Below are 17,409 nucleotides of genomic sequence, written 5' to 3'. Positions count from 1 at the left end.
CGAGACGGAAAAATAATGCATAAAAACAAAAAGATGAATACAAAGCCATAAGACAAAAAATATGAAAACACCACTAGGCGTTGGCACGCGAGCCCACTCCCGTAGGAAGGGGCATGTGATGGGGGTGTGGGTGATGCCACTCTGACACCTGGAGTGGTACTGTTAGTAATGAAGATAAGTGAGAGGAAGAGTGTGAATGGAAGTGAAAGGAGGATGGATAGAGAAAAAAAGGTGTGTTAGTGAAGAAGTGATAGGGAGGATGGATAAGAGTAGGAGTTAGTTAGTAAGAGGGAGTGAAAGAAAGGTGAGATGGAGGATGAATGAGGGGAAGAGGAGTCCGTTATCTGTAGATGGGATCAGGAGGTTCATCTGTGGGGTCAAGGAGGGTGGTGTGGGGTAGACGTCTGTGTGGTCGGGGAAGGTTTTTCAGGAAGTTGTATGTGTCTGTGTGTCTGTCTGGGAACGTGTTTAGTTGTTTGTTTATTCTGTTGTAGAGTGTGATGTTTAGTGGTAGGATGTTGGACTCCTCATGAAGAGATGAAGAGGTCCGGAAATCGAACCACTTCGTTCCAAGTGCGAAACGAACTGCTCGGTTCTGGACCTTTTGTAGTTTTAGAAGATTGGAAGGGGCTGAGAGAGACAAGGCAAGAGGGCAGTATGTTATTAGAGGAAGAATAAAAGCTTTATAAAGGTGAAGTTTCAGCTTAGAAGTACTGTCGCGAAAACGTTCCAAGTTGCTCAGGGCCCCTGAGGCAATGGCGACTTTTTATCTATATGGATATTAAATCTAAGGTGTTTGTCGATGGTGAGGCCAAGGACAGTGTTGACTTTGCTTATTGGGATGGGTACAGGGTTTGGAAAGTTTTTATAAAGTGAAATTTGGCGGGGCTGTTTGGATTTGTTGTTAAAGTAGGTAACCTTAGATTTTTCAGGATGAGAGTGGATGCGCCATTCTAGCTCCCATAAGCTTGTGGTTGTTAACTCTTCTTGAATTTTGTCAGTAAGGCGATCTAACGTCCTGGCGCGCGCCAATTGTGTTACATCGTCTGCATATTGAATTGTTAAGGAATCATTGTGGGTGGGACGGGGTAGGTCGGCGGTATACATGTTGTAGAGGGTGGGAGAGTACGGAGCCTTGTGGGACTCCGGCCTGGGGGGAGAAATAAGCGGAGAAGACGCCCTGGTGTCTGATTCTAGTTTCTCGCTCGTCCAAGAAACTGCACAGGATTTTTTGGGTTAGGGGGGGGCAGGTCAAAGTTATTGCAAATTTTGTATTTCAATCCTGTGCGCCAGACTGTATCGAAAGCTTTTTTCACGTCTTTTGTCACTAGTGCAGATTTATAAAAGGACGAGTTTCCATCTAAATATGTGATAATACTATTAAGGGCGTCTTCGGTTGAAGCATTACTACGAAAGCCGAATTGCTGGGGACCCAGCATTTCGTTGCTTTCGAGGTATGATCTTAACCTTTGATTAATTAACCGCTCGAAAGATTTACCGAGTATTTCCAGCAAGCTTATGGGGCGATAATTTTCAGGGAGATGTAAATTTTTGCCGGGCTTCGGGATGAGTGTTATGTTTGAAATTTTGAATGGTTTTGGGAAGTGCCCGGAAGAAAGGGAGGCGTTGAAAATTTTTGTGATACTGGTTATAATTTTTGGGGAAGATTTTTTATCATTGTTATTTATATATACGCGGGACTATTTATATGGTACGTTCTGACGTCACAGCGTATCAGCCAATCAGCCTTCGGAGAAATTGAGGCATGAATGGCAACACTAAATTCATATTCTAATGTCTCTCGCTGACTAATCTATATAGATATTATTTGTAGCCAATTCTGCTTTTTTTTTTTTTTTTTGCTAATAATTAAATCATGAAGCCCAAAAAGCGAAAAACAATAGTGAATGATCGCCAGATCCATCAGGATTCACCTCTGTCAGGAAAGTAATGTATCTGAGTACCGGATTCGTCAGGATTCGCCTCAGCCAGCAAGTAATCGTCAGTGGATTCGAGTATCAGAGGCTGGTAATCGGATCCCTCCTGCCTTGTCGGATCCGGTGGATCCGGATCCAGTACTCGGATCCCGCCCAGCCCTATTCTGGACCGTTCGCCTTCCACAAAGTGCTACTGAAAACGCCAAATTTGTTTCCATTTGTTGACGGGTCTAGAGTCTTAAAGAAGGGGTCAGTACTCAGTAGGCGCCACATAATTGGCATCTCTATGGGCATGGTGACATGATCCTCCAGCTCCATAGTCACTTCATGAAGTAGTTCATGAACTGCTTCTTCCGACAGGCCTTGTCTCTTAGACATAATGCAAAGATGTCAGTCTGTAAAAGAAAAGAAATATACGAATCTTTATTGAGGAACATGTATAACGACAGCTACATTATCCATATAATTATTCAGAGATTAGAAAACATATATAGCCTAATATTAGGCCAGAACGGAAAATTTCCATAATATTTCAAGTTTTTCCAACCCAACCTAACCAAGCATAACCTAATCTAACCTAACATAACCTAACCTCTAATGTAACCTAACTGGACCGACTCCCTGCTAGGCCATTAACCTAACCTAATGTAACTTAGCCCCCCCCTTTAACCCCTCCGCTAGGGTATTAACCTAACTTAACATAACCTAACCTAATGTAACCTAATCGTGGGAGCTGCGCCTCCCATGGACCCTCCACACTAGGACATTAACCTATCATAACCTAAGCTAACCTATATGGGGGGTGTGCAGTTAACCAAAGAAACCAGCAGGCCTGTTCAAACTGCCAGTAAGCTGTCAACAATTCTGATGTGTCAGTGTTGAATAAAATTAAACTATAATAAACAAATGAAACATTACAATGCTGTGAATACGCAATGCATTCCGAGTGACTTTTATTTATTTTATTTATTTATTATTTTTTTATTGTGGCGTAGCGGATAAGGTGGTGAGCGTGGGATTGGGCAGACTTCCATGCGTAGGTCCGAATCTCACCACGTACCTCCTTGAAACTTTGTCATTTGTCGATTGGTTTAATGCTACTCTTAACACAGCCCAGAGTGTACTCAATCCCAGGGTCCACTGTCGTCCTGAAGGGCACATTGAGCAAGGCGGTCTGTCTTTTCATTTAGCGGAATATCCACATGAGAGGGTATGCAGGTGAAATGGACCGTGGTACCAGCACCTTCTTGGGCGTGGATGAGATCAAGACACTTATTAACTAGATCACAGTCCATGGGGGAGATGGATCGAAGAGCATACAGTGCAGCCTGACCGTCAACAAAGAAATAAACATTCTTATGGAGAGGCGCCACAATATGGGGCGCCTCCAGAACAGCATACATTGCTGCCAGTAGAAGACATGTGTGCAGGGAGCCGCCTGGAAACCTCAGTGTCAGTGTAGTGATTGGCAGAGATATAGTCGCGGATGAATAGTCTACATCCGGACCTGCTGCCATCGATTGACCCATCACAATAAACATTAATAACCTGAACGTGGGGTACTTGGACAACTTGGTCATAAATATGTCTTGCAGCACATGAAGGAGCCATGTCCCTCTTGGGCTTATGCAAGTGAGTGAACATCAGCACTGAGACAGTGGGGGTTCCAGATGGGTCGGAGCGGTGACATAACGTTAATGGAGGCCTCGGCTACACCTACACTTATCAGTACTCCCAAGATCTTCCTGAGGTATGGAGTTGTAGGAGCCCGAGGATCATGATATAGGGGAGTCAGTGATCCCTTTAGAGAGTAGAGCCCGTGCATAGCATCCAACCAACAGTACAACAAGTCATTTCCTGTATCTTACACATAATACTCGGCAGGTGCAGTTCAGCTCTGAGGACCTCAAGTAGTGCAGTCTGGAGCATCCCAAAATTATCATCATGGCTTCATTCTGAACAAGCTCCAGGGAACGGAGCTGGGTGTCACTAAACTGTATTAAAACAGGGGCTGCATAGTTAATGAGGGACAGTGGACAGATATATAGAACATCCTTAGGGCTGGGATGCCAGCCCCCAGACCCCTGTTTACTAGCAGCCGAAGCGGTGCTCACCGTGGCATGTCTCGAACATGGATCGACGATTCGACGGCTTTGAGAGACTTCATAAAGCTCACCTGAACACACAGGGACTTGTGTATATGAACTCTAGGGATGGGAGCTTTATTTACAGTGGGCGGTCGAGAGACCTTTCCTTTATCCAGGTTTCCTTTGACGTGACAAAAAGAAATAACAAAAAAAAAAAAAAAAAAAACGACTTATCTATGGTTAGTATGCACTGGTACTATAAAGGATAATATTAGAAATCTTCTTGATGTTAATTTAGTGACTACACTAACTCAATATACAATGGTACTGTAAAGGATATTATCCAAGTACCTCCAGCAGATTGAGAACCCCTACCTTGAACATTCTCTCTCTCTCTCTCTCTCTCTCGTTTAGTTATAGATAAATTTGTTAATATATATATATATATATATATATATATATATATATATATATATATATATATATATATATATATATATATATATATATATATATATATATATATATATATATATATATATATATATATATATATATATATATATATATATGTGTGTGTGTGTGTGTACTTTACATATCTATTTGTAATGTTTATTTGTAACATAATGAAATCCAGTCTATGAATGGTTTGTTGCTAGTTGATAAACTTCCAAAACCAAGAGTAGCTATCGTGCGTTGCGGGCTGCTCAGCTTAGCAGAAGACACAAGACAACAACATGGAGGTGTTACGCCTCCTTGCTACCTTGTCAAGTGAGTCATTTCTCGGGATGTACCATTGGCATACTCGCTGTTGTCAAACAGGATCCAAAGAATCCCAAATAAGACATATTTTAGCCTAATGGGGCACAGAATGTCCAGGGGCGGTGTGCAAATGTTACCGGTGTGGTGGTCACGGGATCGATTAGAATACCTGGGGTCATGTCACGCACGTTGCCACCATTTTCATGTATAGATATGAAATCAGGTGTCATTTAGCACTATACCCATGGGCCACTTAGTCATCACCCTGTGTTTATTTATTTATTTTTTCCTTGCTGACCACCGCCATACTAACACCACAATCCACACCAGTACCTAAACAGCTCCCCTCATAGGTGTTGTGGCCAGGAGAAAAATTACTAAGTAAATAATAGTGTATTATTGAATATGTTTTGTTTTGATTAATGTTAATCTATGTACAGAATTGGGCCTTGTATCCTGATATTCATCAAAAAGAGCCTTGTCCAATCATCAAACAACATAGCCCAATGGGAAAAAGTGATCACATAGTCCTAGAAGTTGAAGTGGAGGATCAGGAAATTTTGAGATGGGATGAGGTACACGAACAAGTAAGATTTAATTAGTTCAAGAGAAGTATGAACTCTTCCTAACAAGTATAATGAAGAGGTAAGGAAGTACGTTCCAGAATACAGAATTAAAGAGAGCAAACACACACGGTGTATTGCTACATGTGCGAAAACTAAGAAGAGAAAGTATGCTGCTTGGAAGAAGTTAAGGAAGCAGAGAAATGAATAGGAAGCAATATAATGAAGCACCAAATGAATATATTAGAATAACGAGGGAGAAGGAGAGGAAGTTTGAAAGGGATGTCATAAAAAGATGTGGAGAGGAACCCAAGCTTTTCTACAAGTATTTAAATGGAAGAATGTTGAACCAAGACACCATCATTAAGTTGATTAAGAGAAACAGGTTATATGAAACAAAAGAAGAAATGAGTGAACTGATGAATGAGACCATTAAAACAGTATTTAATGTAGGAGATTTCATAGAACCAAACGATGAAGTGACACAGGAAGGATTACAAAATGTTATGGTGTATGAACAGGAAATTAGCAAATTACTAGAAAAGGTAGATGTAAGAAAGGCAGTAGTGCCAGATGGAGTGTCAGGATGGACACTGAGGGAATGTAGAGAACAATTGGTACACCCAATTTGAGATGTGATCAACAGCTCTTAATGGAAGTGAGAGTACCAAGGGAATGGAAAAGAGCAAATGTAGTCCCAGTATATAAAGGAGGGAAAAGGACCAAGCCCTAGAATTATAGTCTTGTGTCATGTACTAGTGTTTTTGGAAATCTCAGTGAAGTTGAAATTAGAAGAAAATGGCTGGATATTTTGGAGGAAAATGAAATAATGAATAACTCACAATTTGGATTTAGTAAAGCAATATCATGTAGACTATAACAAATCTACTGAGTTTCTATACACAGGTAACACATGGGGTATATGAGAGAGATGGAGTGGTGGACACAGTGTATTTAGATATTAAAAAGGCTTTTGACAGAGTACCACATAGATGACTCCTATGAAAAATAAAACCTGTAGGAGTACAGAGAAGTTCTTAAGCTGAATAAGGGACTACTTAACAGAAAGAGAAATGAGGACAGTGATAAGAGACACCCTATCAAGTTGGAGCTCAGTAACTAAAGGCATACCACAGGGGTCAGTGCTGGCACCAATAATTTTTTTACATAGCTATATATTATGATATATAGGAGAAACTGAGTAGCTATATAAATTTGTTCGCTGATGATGCAAAACACTTGAGAGTAATAAGGAACAATGAGATATTGATAAGATCTGGGAATGGAGTCAGAAGTGGAAATTAGAATTTAATGCCAAAAAATGTCATGTGATGGAAATGGATAAAAGTAATAAAGGCTTACATGGGAGTACAAAATGAGAGAAGAGATTATAATGAAAAGAAGGAAAATAATGATTGTACAAGATACCGTGATCCCAGAAAGCACATAAATGGGTTATTTGCTTCAACATACAAAACACTAACAAACATCAGGGTGGCATTTAACTACTACATGGACAAGAGTATAATGAAAAATAATCGTAACCACAATAATAAGACCTAAAATTGAATATGCAGCAGTGGTGTGGTCATCATACATGCACATGCAGGAAACTAGAAAGAATCCAAAGGATAACCACAAAGATAGTGTCAGAAATAAAGGACCTTCCTTATGAAGATAGACTAAAGAAAATGGAACTAGCAACTTTGAAGGATAGATGGGAGAGAGGAGATTTAATAATGATGTATGGAAAAGATAGACAAGACCTGGTATCACTGATCGAAGATGGAGATAGATAGCCAAGAGGAAATTCTAAGAAGGAAAAGTCAATGTTTGAGAAACATTAAAAAGTTTATCTCTCCACATAGAATGTTAGACATCTGGAACAGGTTGAATGATAAGATTGTAACAGCAGAAAGTGTGCACAAATGGAGCCTTCGCCTGGGCTACACGACACTCACAGCTCACTTGCACCGTCTGCGTCTGTCTGCTGATCCCTATTGCCCTTTCCTATTGCATTTTCTGCTCCGCTGCCCACGCTTCTACTCCCACCGCACTGCACTATGCTCCCAGCTGTCCGCCCTGGGCATCACAACATTCGACCTGCCCACCCTCCTGGCGGCCTCAGGCGTTCACCCCTCTCGGCAACCTGCAGTTCTTCGCGTTCGCGGCCCTAATCAACAACAAAAACAAGCTTGTGTTTCATATTCCTACATAGTTGTAAATGATATAACAATATAACCTTTAACTTATCTGAATGACCATAAACTATGATTGGTTGAAAACTCAATAATATGCTTTGAAATGTACGGAAACTTGAGTTACGTACAAAATCAACTTACGTCATGTTTCAGGAACTTAACTCTGATGTAAACCGAGACCTTACTGTATATATGTATATATATATATATATATATATATATATATATATATATATATATATATATATATATATATATATATATATTTATATATATATAGTATATATATACAGTAATACTCCGCTTAACAAACGTTCGTCTAACGAATTTCCGGTTTAATGTACTATATAAAGTTAGACCAAAAAGTCCGCATAACGTACAACCACATCCGTTTTAGCGAATTTTCTGGGTTTGAATTTGCCGGGTGAGGGACTGAACGTGGCAGCTTCACTGTGATTGTCTGGCTCCCCGCCTCTATCTCTAGCGCTCCTTGAGCTGGATCCAATGTTCTTTAACATCAGAGCAACCTCCATGAACGCTTGGAGGGACGGTGACAAGGTTGCTATCAGGTTGCTCTGAGGTTGGTGGGAACACCACCTCTGGAGGTGGTGTTACTGTCATATATATGCATTTATGTTCACAAAACAACATTTCTATTAGCTTTTTACAAACCTTGCCCCCAAGAAAGGATTGTTTTGTAATGCATAAAGGGAAATCTTACATGGAATACCAAAAAAATAAAGCTGAGATGAGATCAGCCACAGACGAAGCAGGAGACTTGTGGCCACTCGGCCACTTCTTCTTCTTGTGACCCTTTTGCTTGCGTGTTACTTTCATCATGATGTTTATGTTTCCACTCCTCTATTGCCTGCTATAATGGATACCATATCTTAGTATTCATATACGCTCATTCCATGAGGATAACCTCGACTCCGTGGCACTGAGTGATAGTGAATTTCATTAATAATTCACTATCACTCAGTGCCACGGAGTCAAGGTTATCCTTATGGCATGAGCGTATATGAATACTAAGATATGATATCCATTATAGCAGGCGATAGAGTGGAAACAAATATCATGGGGAAAGACAACACACAGGCTAAAAGGGTCACAAGAAGAAGAAGCGGCCGAGTGGCCGCAAGTCTCCCACTTTGCTTCATCTGTAGCTCATCTCATCTCTGCTTTATTTTTTGGTATTCCATGTAAGATTTCACTTTATGCATTACAAAACAATCCTTTCTTGGGGGCAAGGTTTGTAAAAAGCTAATAGAAATGTTGTTTTGTGAACATAAATGCGAGAATGTGAGAGAATTTGTACGTAGATCCTCTAACTTCCAATGACTCATATGACATCATAAAAGTAGTGGTACACCGGTGGCCCAATATGCTGCCAAACGTATACAGTAAGGTCTCGGTTTACGTCAGAGTTACGTTCCTGAAACATGACATAAGTTGATTTTGTACGTAACTCGAGTTTCCGTACATTTCAAAGCATATTATCGAGTTTTCAACCAATCATTGTTTATGGTCATTCAGGTAATTAAAGGTTATATTGTTATATTGTTATATTATTTACAACTATGTAGGAATATGAAACACAAGCTTGTTTTTGTTGTTGATTAGGGCCGCGAATGCGAAGGACTGCAGGTTACTGAGAGGGGGTGGACGCATGAGGCCGCCAGGAGGGTGGGCAGGTCGAATGTTGTGACGCCCAGGGCGGACAGCTGGGAGTGTAGTCCAGTGCAGTGGGAGTAGAAGCGTGGGCAGCGGAGCAGGAAATGCAATAGGAAAGGGCAATAGGGATCAGCAGACAGGTGCAGATGGTGCAAGTGAGTTGCGAGTGTCGTGTGGCCCAGGCAAAGGTTCCAGAGTTGTTATTGTTGTGATGGTGGTTGCGCGAGCCCTCAAGGTCGTCAACCTCCCCGTTGTCATGGTAACGGGCTTCCTATTTTCTTCTTCCCTCCCTCACACACAGCTGCTGCCTCCCTTCTCATGTCTTTTAATTATGTCCACTTTTTCTTGTAGCGTAATGGTTTTCCTTTTCTTAACATCACTGCTGTCACTAAGGAGTTTTCTCTTTGGTGCCATTGAGCAAGATACTAAGAACTTGAGTCAGTAAATGCAGAAGTAGGATAACACTCTTGCCAGGGGTGACGGTGTGGTGGAACTGAGGCAGGGTGTTATTGTATTCAAGCATGAGGCGGGCGGTGTGGCGGGTAACCACTAGTGATGCCTGGCGGCCAACAATAACAATAAATCCCGCGCTTTACGATTTATAAATTTTAAATTTTTTAAAATCATAAATTGCCTTAGAGTGGACTGACGTAACTACGAGTTTGACGTAACTCGAGACTGACATAACCCGGGACCTTACAGTATATAATTTTTTTTTTTTTTTTTTTTTTACCCATGTGGTATGTTGGGGACCAGCCCAGAATGCATCCCCCCTTATTTCCATTATTTCCTAATGGAAAATTACGTCCGCTTAACGAATTTTTGCTCTATGAACAGCTTTGACACCCCCTATCCTGTTCGTTAAGCAGAGTATTACTGTATTCGTATATGCTCATGCCATGAGGATAACCTGGACTCCGTGGCACTGCATGATAGTGAATTACTAATGAAATACCGCAGTCATAAGAAGAAGAAGAAGCGGCCAAGTCGAAGGAGTCTCCACTGTCTGTGGCCGATCTCATCATCTCTACTTTATTTTTTGGTATTCCATGTAAGATTTCACTTTGTGCATTACAAAACAATCCTTTCTTGGGGGCAAGGTTTGTAAAAAGCTAATAGAAATGTTGTTTTGTGAACATATTTTCATATATAAGACAGTAACACCACCTCCAGAGGTGGAGTTCCTAGCAACCTCAGAGCAACCTCGTCACCGTCCCTCCAAACGTTATGGAAGCCATTTCGCGGCAGGAGGTTGCTCTGAGGTTGTTAAAGAATCTTGGATCCAGCTCCAGGAGCGCTAGAGACAGGCGGGGAGCCAGACAATCACAGTGAAGCTGCCGTGTTCGGTCCCTCACCCGGCAAATTCAAACCCAGAAAATTTGCTAAAACGGATGTGGTTGTACATTATGCGGACTTTTTGGTCTAACTTTATATAGTACGTTAAACCGGAAATTTGTTAGGCGAACGTTCGTTAAGCGGAGTATTACTGTACCTTATTTAGTTTATTTGCTGGTTGGAGAGGGCTTGAAATATGAAGTGATGGGCCTCAGACTGGCCATGGCTAAGATGAAATCAAGAGAGCGCAAGGGAACCACGTCTGCACACAACAACAGCACGACAAGGAGAGAGCGAGTGGCGCGAGGCAGCATGCTACCACCAGCCTCGGGGCAAGTCCAAAACGCTTGGGAGGGGAGGTCGCGTGCATCCACCAGGACCAGCGGGAGATTCAAATGGAGACCAAATCGTGCAATCGCAAGTCAAAGTCGTGCAATCACAAGTCAAAGTCGTGCTTGGCGAAATATGGTATATTTTACCGATTCGTGTTCGGCGAGGTATGACAGTATGTGTCTGTGCTCCTCAGCAGTGTGTATTTTTTCTTAAGTTTTGTGAACTCAAGACCATCAAGATCATGGGTCTCAAAAGTAAAAGTTTGGCGAGAAACACACAAAATAGCCTGTATTCACATACTGATTACACTTAGAAATTCAATAAACGAGTGAGTACAAATGGTGTTCTGCCCACAAGCAACTCTTCCTCTTTGCAATGCAAAAACTCAGAAGTCTCTAGATGTCATGGTCACCAAAATATCACAGGTTGAATGAGATAGTATCATTGGTATACGTGGCCTTGCGTCCGATCGGGTTCGGCTGGAGCGAAAGAAAACGAGCCCCTTGTATCCTCTCTCTCTCTCTCTCTCTCTCTCTCTCTCTCTCTCTCTCTCTCTCTCTCTCTCTCTCTCTCTCTCTCTCTCTCTCTCTCTCTCTCTCCCTCCTGTCGCCTGTTCTGATACCACTTACATTCAAAAGTTGTCTCCTTGTAACTTGGCGAGAGACCTGAGGTATAGAAGTAAGGGAGAGGTGGTGGAATCAGACACAATGAAATCACTGTCGCTGCTACCATTCATTGTTGGTGACACAGTGAAGTAGAGCATATGTTTACTCCTGATGAGTGTTGCCAGCTCACAAGCAAAGAAAATGGGAAGAAAATAGCCAAAATATAGCCATAAAAAGCCTAAACGTCTATCAATGTGCCCTGGTCCTCCGTGATGAACGTCTTTCGATGTGTCCTGAGTTTTGCGGGTTAAGTTATTATTTTGAGCAATATAGTTAATTTATATCATGCATATTATAAACATTGTATTTATCTTATATTAAATCTATATTTGGTAGGTATTTAAAGCATGTTAATTTTTTTTTTGGGGGATTAAATTCATATCACAAGAACGAATTAATTCTATTTCCATTAATTTCTATGGGAAAAATTGAATTGATATACAATTTTTTATATATACGATGATCGTCACGGAATGAATTAAAATTGTATGTCGAGGTATCACTGTATATATATATATATATATATATATATATATATATATATATATATATATATATATATATATATATATATATATATACAGTGCTTACTCCAATTTTGCGAGAAATGGGTCGGCATTGTGAGTCGCAAATTTGGAAATCGCAAAATTGGAAGTATTATTCCTATGGAAAAAAATTTAATATGGTGGACCCCTTGTCCATGGTCGCCTAATTTTTCAATATTTTCCTAATATTTTGCCCATATTTACATCACATATATATTGAGCCAGGTATCTTTCCATATGAATGATCACAGTGTTTGTACAATGGCTACGAGAATAAAAAATCTGTCCACCATAGGTTTTTACAGCTTTTTCAATTTTCTCACTGTTTTTAAACACCATTCTCACAGTTGATTCTCCCACACCAAACTCTCTGGAAATATCACAGTTCCTTTTTCCATCTCTTTTCATTTTAATCATCTTTATCTTCTGCTCCAAAGATAGCCTAATGTTTTTCTTGGTTGGTGGCGCCATGTCGCACAAAGTCGAACACAAGGATTCCTCCAAATTTGCAGAGAGAACTCCGTGGAGGTGTACGTAAACAAATGGAAGGCGGGAGGGAGTGGGGCAGTGTTGCCAGATGAGCTTCATTGAATTACCGCCAGATTTTTATGAAAACTAGCCAAAAACCACCAAACTATGATAGATATAATATAGATATGATAATAATATACAGTACCCTCCCGAGTTTAGTGCTTGCTTTCTTCTTAAGATATAGCGCCAAACTCGAGGATCGCTAAACTCGGGGTATTGAAAACAATGTAAAAACGCTTATTCATTCTGGCCCGGGACGAAGCTGATTTTTTTTCCTCCCCACTTTACTCCCTTATTTCAAAATACCGATAAATTGGTGGGTGTATTCAGTTTCAGTGAAGAATGCTCTTGTTAAGACAAAAAAAACTGGGATACACACTTTATTGAAAAGAACAAAAAGAGAAAAGAAATAATAAGAACTCTAACAGCACATAATCTCACTCTGGGGCATGGTCCGCTAGCGCAAAGCCTTCAAATTCGTTTCATCGGCGTTGAATATTTGACGGAGATCGTAACCGCTGTCCTCAGTCATCTGTTTCAAGACACCAATGAAACTTTCCACCTCTTCTGTAGATGCGTCTGCTGCTTCACCCAGACATCGTGCCCTCTTGAACGAGTGTCTTTTTTTGAACCTTGAGAACCAGCCATTACTAGCAGAGAAAGGTGGAGGATTGTCAATGTTTAACTTACGTGCCACTGCAGCATATATTTCTCTTGCCTTCTGTCTTACCTTACCAGAAGATATGCACACATTTCGGTCATTTTTGTCAACAATATATTTCTTCAAATAGTGTTCTGTTGTTACCATCAACTTGCTTGTAGGATGCGTGATGTGAGCAACTTGAATCACAGAGCTCCTCGAGCGTCTTTCAGGAAACGTTTTATTTCCTCACGTTTCGCTCTTATTCCTCTAACAGTAGACTCACTAATGTTGAACAAGTTTCCAACGGCAACAGGTCCCATTCCAGCATCAAGCTTATCCAACACTTCGCCTTTTTCCTTCATGTTTAACAGTCTTTTCTTCTTACCCTGCCTCTCTGGCCTGCTTCCTTTTGCCGAAGTAGGTTTCTTCGAGCCACATGCTGCAGTGCCTCCTTTATTTCCTGACATCACAATTATTTAGCTTTCATATAAGAACTATCAAGATGCTGGTGGAAGAGGGCTAAGGACACGTGCACACATAGTCAGCTCAGTCAGCCAACTGCAGGAGTCTTGGGGCAGCATATGTGACGCCGCCCGGAAGTAAACGCGACCGATACTTGTCAAAGCAGCGCGAAACTCGGGGCGATACAGCGCCAAACTCGGGATAGTAAGAATTTAGGACTAAGCGCCAAACTCGAGGATCGCGAAACTCAGATAGTGCTAAACTCGGGAGGGTACTGTAGTATAATATGATAAATATGAATAAATTAATAAAATATTGCCTATATAATACAGTAATATATAATTTGCGGGAACGCTCTCTCTCTTGCCACCACTTGCAATACTGGGAGAAAGGAGCAAGATGGGGAAATTTTATAAATGGCAATTTTTGGTCGTTGGTCACAAAATTGGTGTATTGCAAAATTTGAACTCGCAAAATTGGAGTAAGCACTGTATATATATATATATATATATATATATATATATATATATATATATATATATATATATATATATATATATATATATATATACACACAATGAGTTTTAAAAAGGCCTGGAAGAAAAAATAGTAAAAAAGTAAGCTGCTGAAGTTAAGAATTTACCTGACTTTTTAAAGTACCACTTTATTTACTTTTACTTCATACTCTGGTAGCCTTTTGTGAAATGTTAGCCAGCAATGGAACTATACTTAGACAGACTAGAATTCAGCAGAAAAATGTGATGCAACTACATATAGATGCTCATCCAGAGATTATCCCTTGTCTATGTAGTGATGTATGCCCATATTGGAGCTTGACTTGTACACCAGAATAGTAACTGAGTGGCAGTATTTTTTTTATTTTTTATTTATTTATTATTATTATTATTATTATTATTATTATTATTATTACTATTTTTATTTTTATTTTATTTTTTTATTATTATTATTATTTTTTTTTTTTGGTGGTGGTGAGTTCTGCTACTATCAGTTGGCCAGTGACTATTAGCCTGCACTGTCTTTTGTCTTATGCAATCCTCAATTATCCAGCTTGTGGTTTCTGAATACAATAGTACATGCAATCATGTTCCCTGGAATGAGGAACATTACAGATCTTCATCATCTTCATCTGAACTTCATTCTAAATCAAGACTTTGATGATGCTTTTTTCAGATGATTTACCAGATGATTCACTATATGAAGATAATAGTGACAATGACTCTGCCACTGATGATGATTTACAGCTTTACATTGTGGATGGAATGGATGATAGGCTGGTAGAGATTTGTCTTTATAACTGCCATGTAATATAGAGAAAAATTACAGCCAGAAGAGGTTTCTTGAACTTAAGTTACTGTTGATTCAGCAGATAGTAGAAGCATATAGTAAACATGTTTACTGGGTAAAGAAACCTACAAGCTCAATTGCCCTTGGGCCATGCCCTTCAAGACTGAGTGGGAGATATTTCCCAAAAGAGACAGTTAGTTGAAGACAATGCTACAAAGAAGGTTCAGAGGAGATATGCTTTTTTGTACCATGGAAAAGAAGACACCATAAGTCCATGCTCTAAGCTGTACCACAAAATAAAATACCTTCCAAAATAGGAGGGTGAAAAAGCTTGAACAAGTATGACTAAGAAAGAAAAACTATTAGAGGCAATAGCATAACAAAGACTAGCTAAGGAAGGGTGGACAAAAATCACTTCCAGATCACAAGTCCTTAGCTGTGATTGTTAGTGAATCTATTTACCTTAATTGATCAAAGTAGACAATGACAACCTGAAACTATATCTTATCAAAAAATAAACAGATGTCTTAGGTATCTTTAGTATACTGAGGAATTAGTGACAGCAGTGTCAAAATATAGATAATTTTGAAATGCTGTATTATGCTATGCAACTAAATATACCCTCTAATCCTAAAGTTGATGGCATCTATGTATGAATTACTTTAAGAATTGGATGCTTTGCAGCAAATATTGCTGCTGTCTATGGGTTGATACTGTGTCAGAAACTGTTCATGCTGTATGCCTTGCTATACTACATAATTCAGAACTTAGAATTGACTGCACAAGTAGTATTTGTCGTTGCTGTTTCTATACTTTATGTTACTAATAGTGCTAAAAATGTACCAAATTCTCAACATGTGCCACATTAATGGTTTTGGGCAGAGTTGATGGTTAGGTTGGTAGAGTATAATAATGGAACCTTCATTCCAGTGACTACAACTATGTATAATAGGCAGCAAGTTGTTTGCAGGGCATTCACAATATCCACCTATTTATCATGAAGATAGCTTGAAAATTTAGAGCAAATATATTATCTATAATGTTATATTGCTTGAATTGTGAAAAAAATCATGGTAAAGCTTTACAACATTTTTCTCTGAAAACACTTCTAAGCATTGTTGAGAAGTTAGTTTTCCCTAATAGAGCCATGCTAAAACAATTTTGTAATATAATGACATTACGATTAAGTAATTAATAAAATCTTTTAACACACATTCTTTGCTAACAGGGTTTATATGCAAAAATAGATAAAAAAGATATTTTCCACATGGAACCAAATACAGTATGATTAATCCTCTAACACAATAGACAATAATTTTAGCTGCTAATACCATATGAAAAACATGGTAAGCTTAATGTATGATATTTTGTAGTTTTAGAAACTTTTAGTACAATTCAAGTTGAAAGCTTTTATATATATTACTGCAGATCACAGAGCTTATTGTGCATTGGGAAAGATAACAAAGTGATTTTTCAAATTGTGCTTTGGCCTTTGGTGTGTGCTAGAATAATGATATGTATGGGTGTTACTCTCTTGCAGTACTGCAGTGTGGTGTAGCAGTGAGTAAGGTGCTGGAGCTGAGTGACAGGTTCCTTGAGTTGCGAGGAGAGTCCACCTGGCTGGTCATGGTTTGTTGAGAAATTTTGTATTATGCTCATGTGTTTTCATATGGTTCAGTGACTTATACAAATTAATTTATATTTAATGGAAAACATTACATACACACACAAGCCGTATATCTTGATATAGTGAAAGTAAGCATGTTTTTTCTTCCAGTTTTATGCTCCATGGTGTGGCCATTGTAAGAAGCTGGAGCCCATCTGGAATCATGTGGCACATGCTCTGTATGGCTCAGAAATCCGTGTTGGTCGTGTGGACTGCACTCGTTTCACTGCCGTGGCCACTGAATTCATGGTGAAGGGATTTCCCACCATTATGTTGTGAGTTATGTGTTCCAAGTTCTCACATTCAAGAATGTGTATACATCAAATCATTTACAAATGCTGTGTATATGAGGAGTACTTTGTTTAGGAAGGCAACCAAAAATATCCCCAGGTCAGACTGTTCTTTTTTGTCAATTCATAGTGTCTTGATATCCTGTCATCAACAATTTTTTGTTAACTTCTACAACATTTGTGGCTTTTGACATAATTTTTAATCTGGAGTATCATCTCTTCTTACTAAACCTTTTCTTCACTAGTTAGACACAGGTGTTGTAGGCTATTGAAAGCAATCCATCTTTCCTTCTTTCCTACTTTCTCCTCACTTTCAGTCCAAAACTGAATGTTGTGTATTCACTCTTTGAATTAAATTTGTTCTTTTCTAGCTTCCCTAATCCTAATTTTCCCTAATTGTGTTTCAGCTT

The 17,409-nt window shown here is 39.5% G+C and overlaps 1 protein-coding gene across 3 annotated transcripts in view; it reads left to right on the top strand.

Annotated features, from left to right (window-relative positions):
• Positions 1 to 4,696: 4,696 nt before the first annotated feature.
• The window catches only part of LOC123517320 (protein disulfide-isomerase TMX3-like), a 48,245-nt gene continuing 35,532 nt past the window's right edge, over positions 4,697 to 17,409 (top strand). For 2 of the 3 annotated variants that reach the window (XM_045277297.1, XM_045277295.1), the window contains exons 1-3: positions 4,697 to 4,795; positions 16,584 to 16,672; positions 16,821 to 16,984. In XM_045277297.1, the coding sequence (XP_045133232.1) occupies positions 4,762 to 4,795; positions 16,584 to 16,672; positions 16,821 to 16,984 (287 nt within the window). In that variant the 5' untranslated portion in view covers positions 4,697 to 4,761. Of the gene's footprint in view, positions 4,796 to 4,899; positions 5,374 to 16,583; positions 16,673 to 16,820; positions 16,985 to 17,409 lie in introns of those variants that run through there. The other variant, XM_045277298.1, reaches the window with a different exon arrangement.

The sequence above is a fragment of the Portunus trituberculatus genome, chromosome 42 (genome assembly GCF_017591435.1).
Source record: "Portunus trituberculatus isolate SZX2019 chromosome 42, ASM1759143v1, whole genome shotgun sequence".
Lineage (NCBI taxonomy): Eukaryota > Metazoa > Arthropoda > Malacostraca > Decapoda > Portunidae > Portunus > Portunus trituberculatus.
The sequence above is the reverse complement of the archived record's forward strand: the minus strand, read 5'-3'. Positions and strand labels throughout refer to the sequence as shown.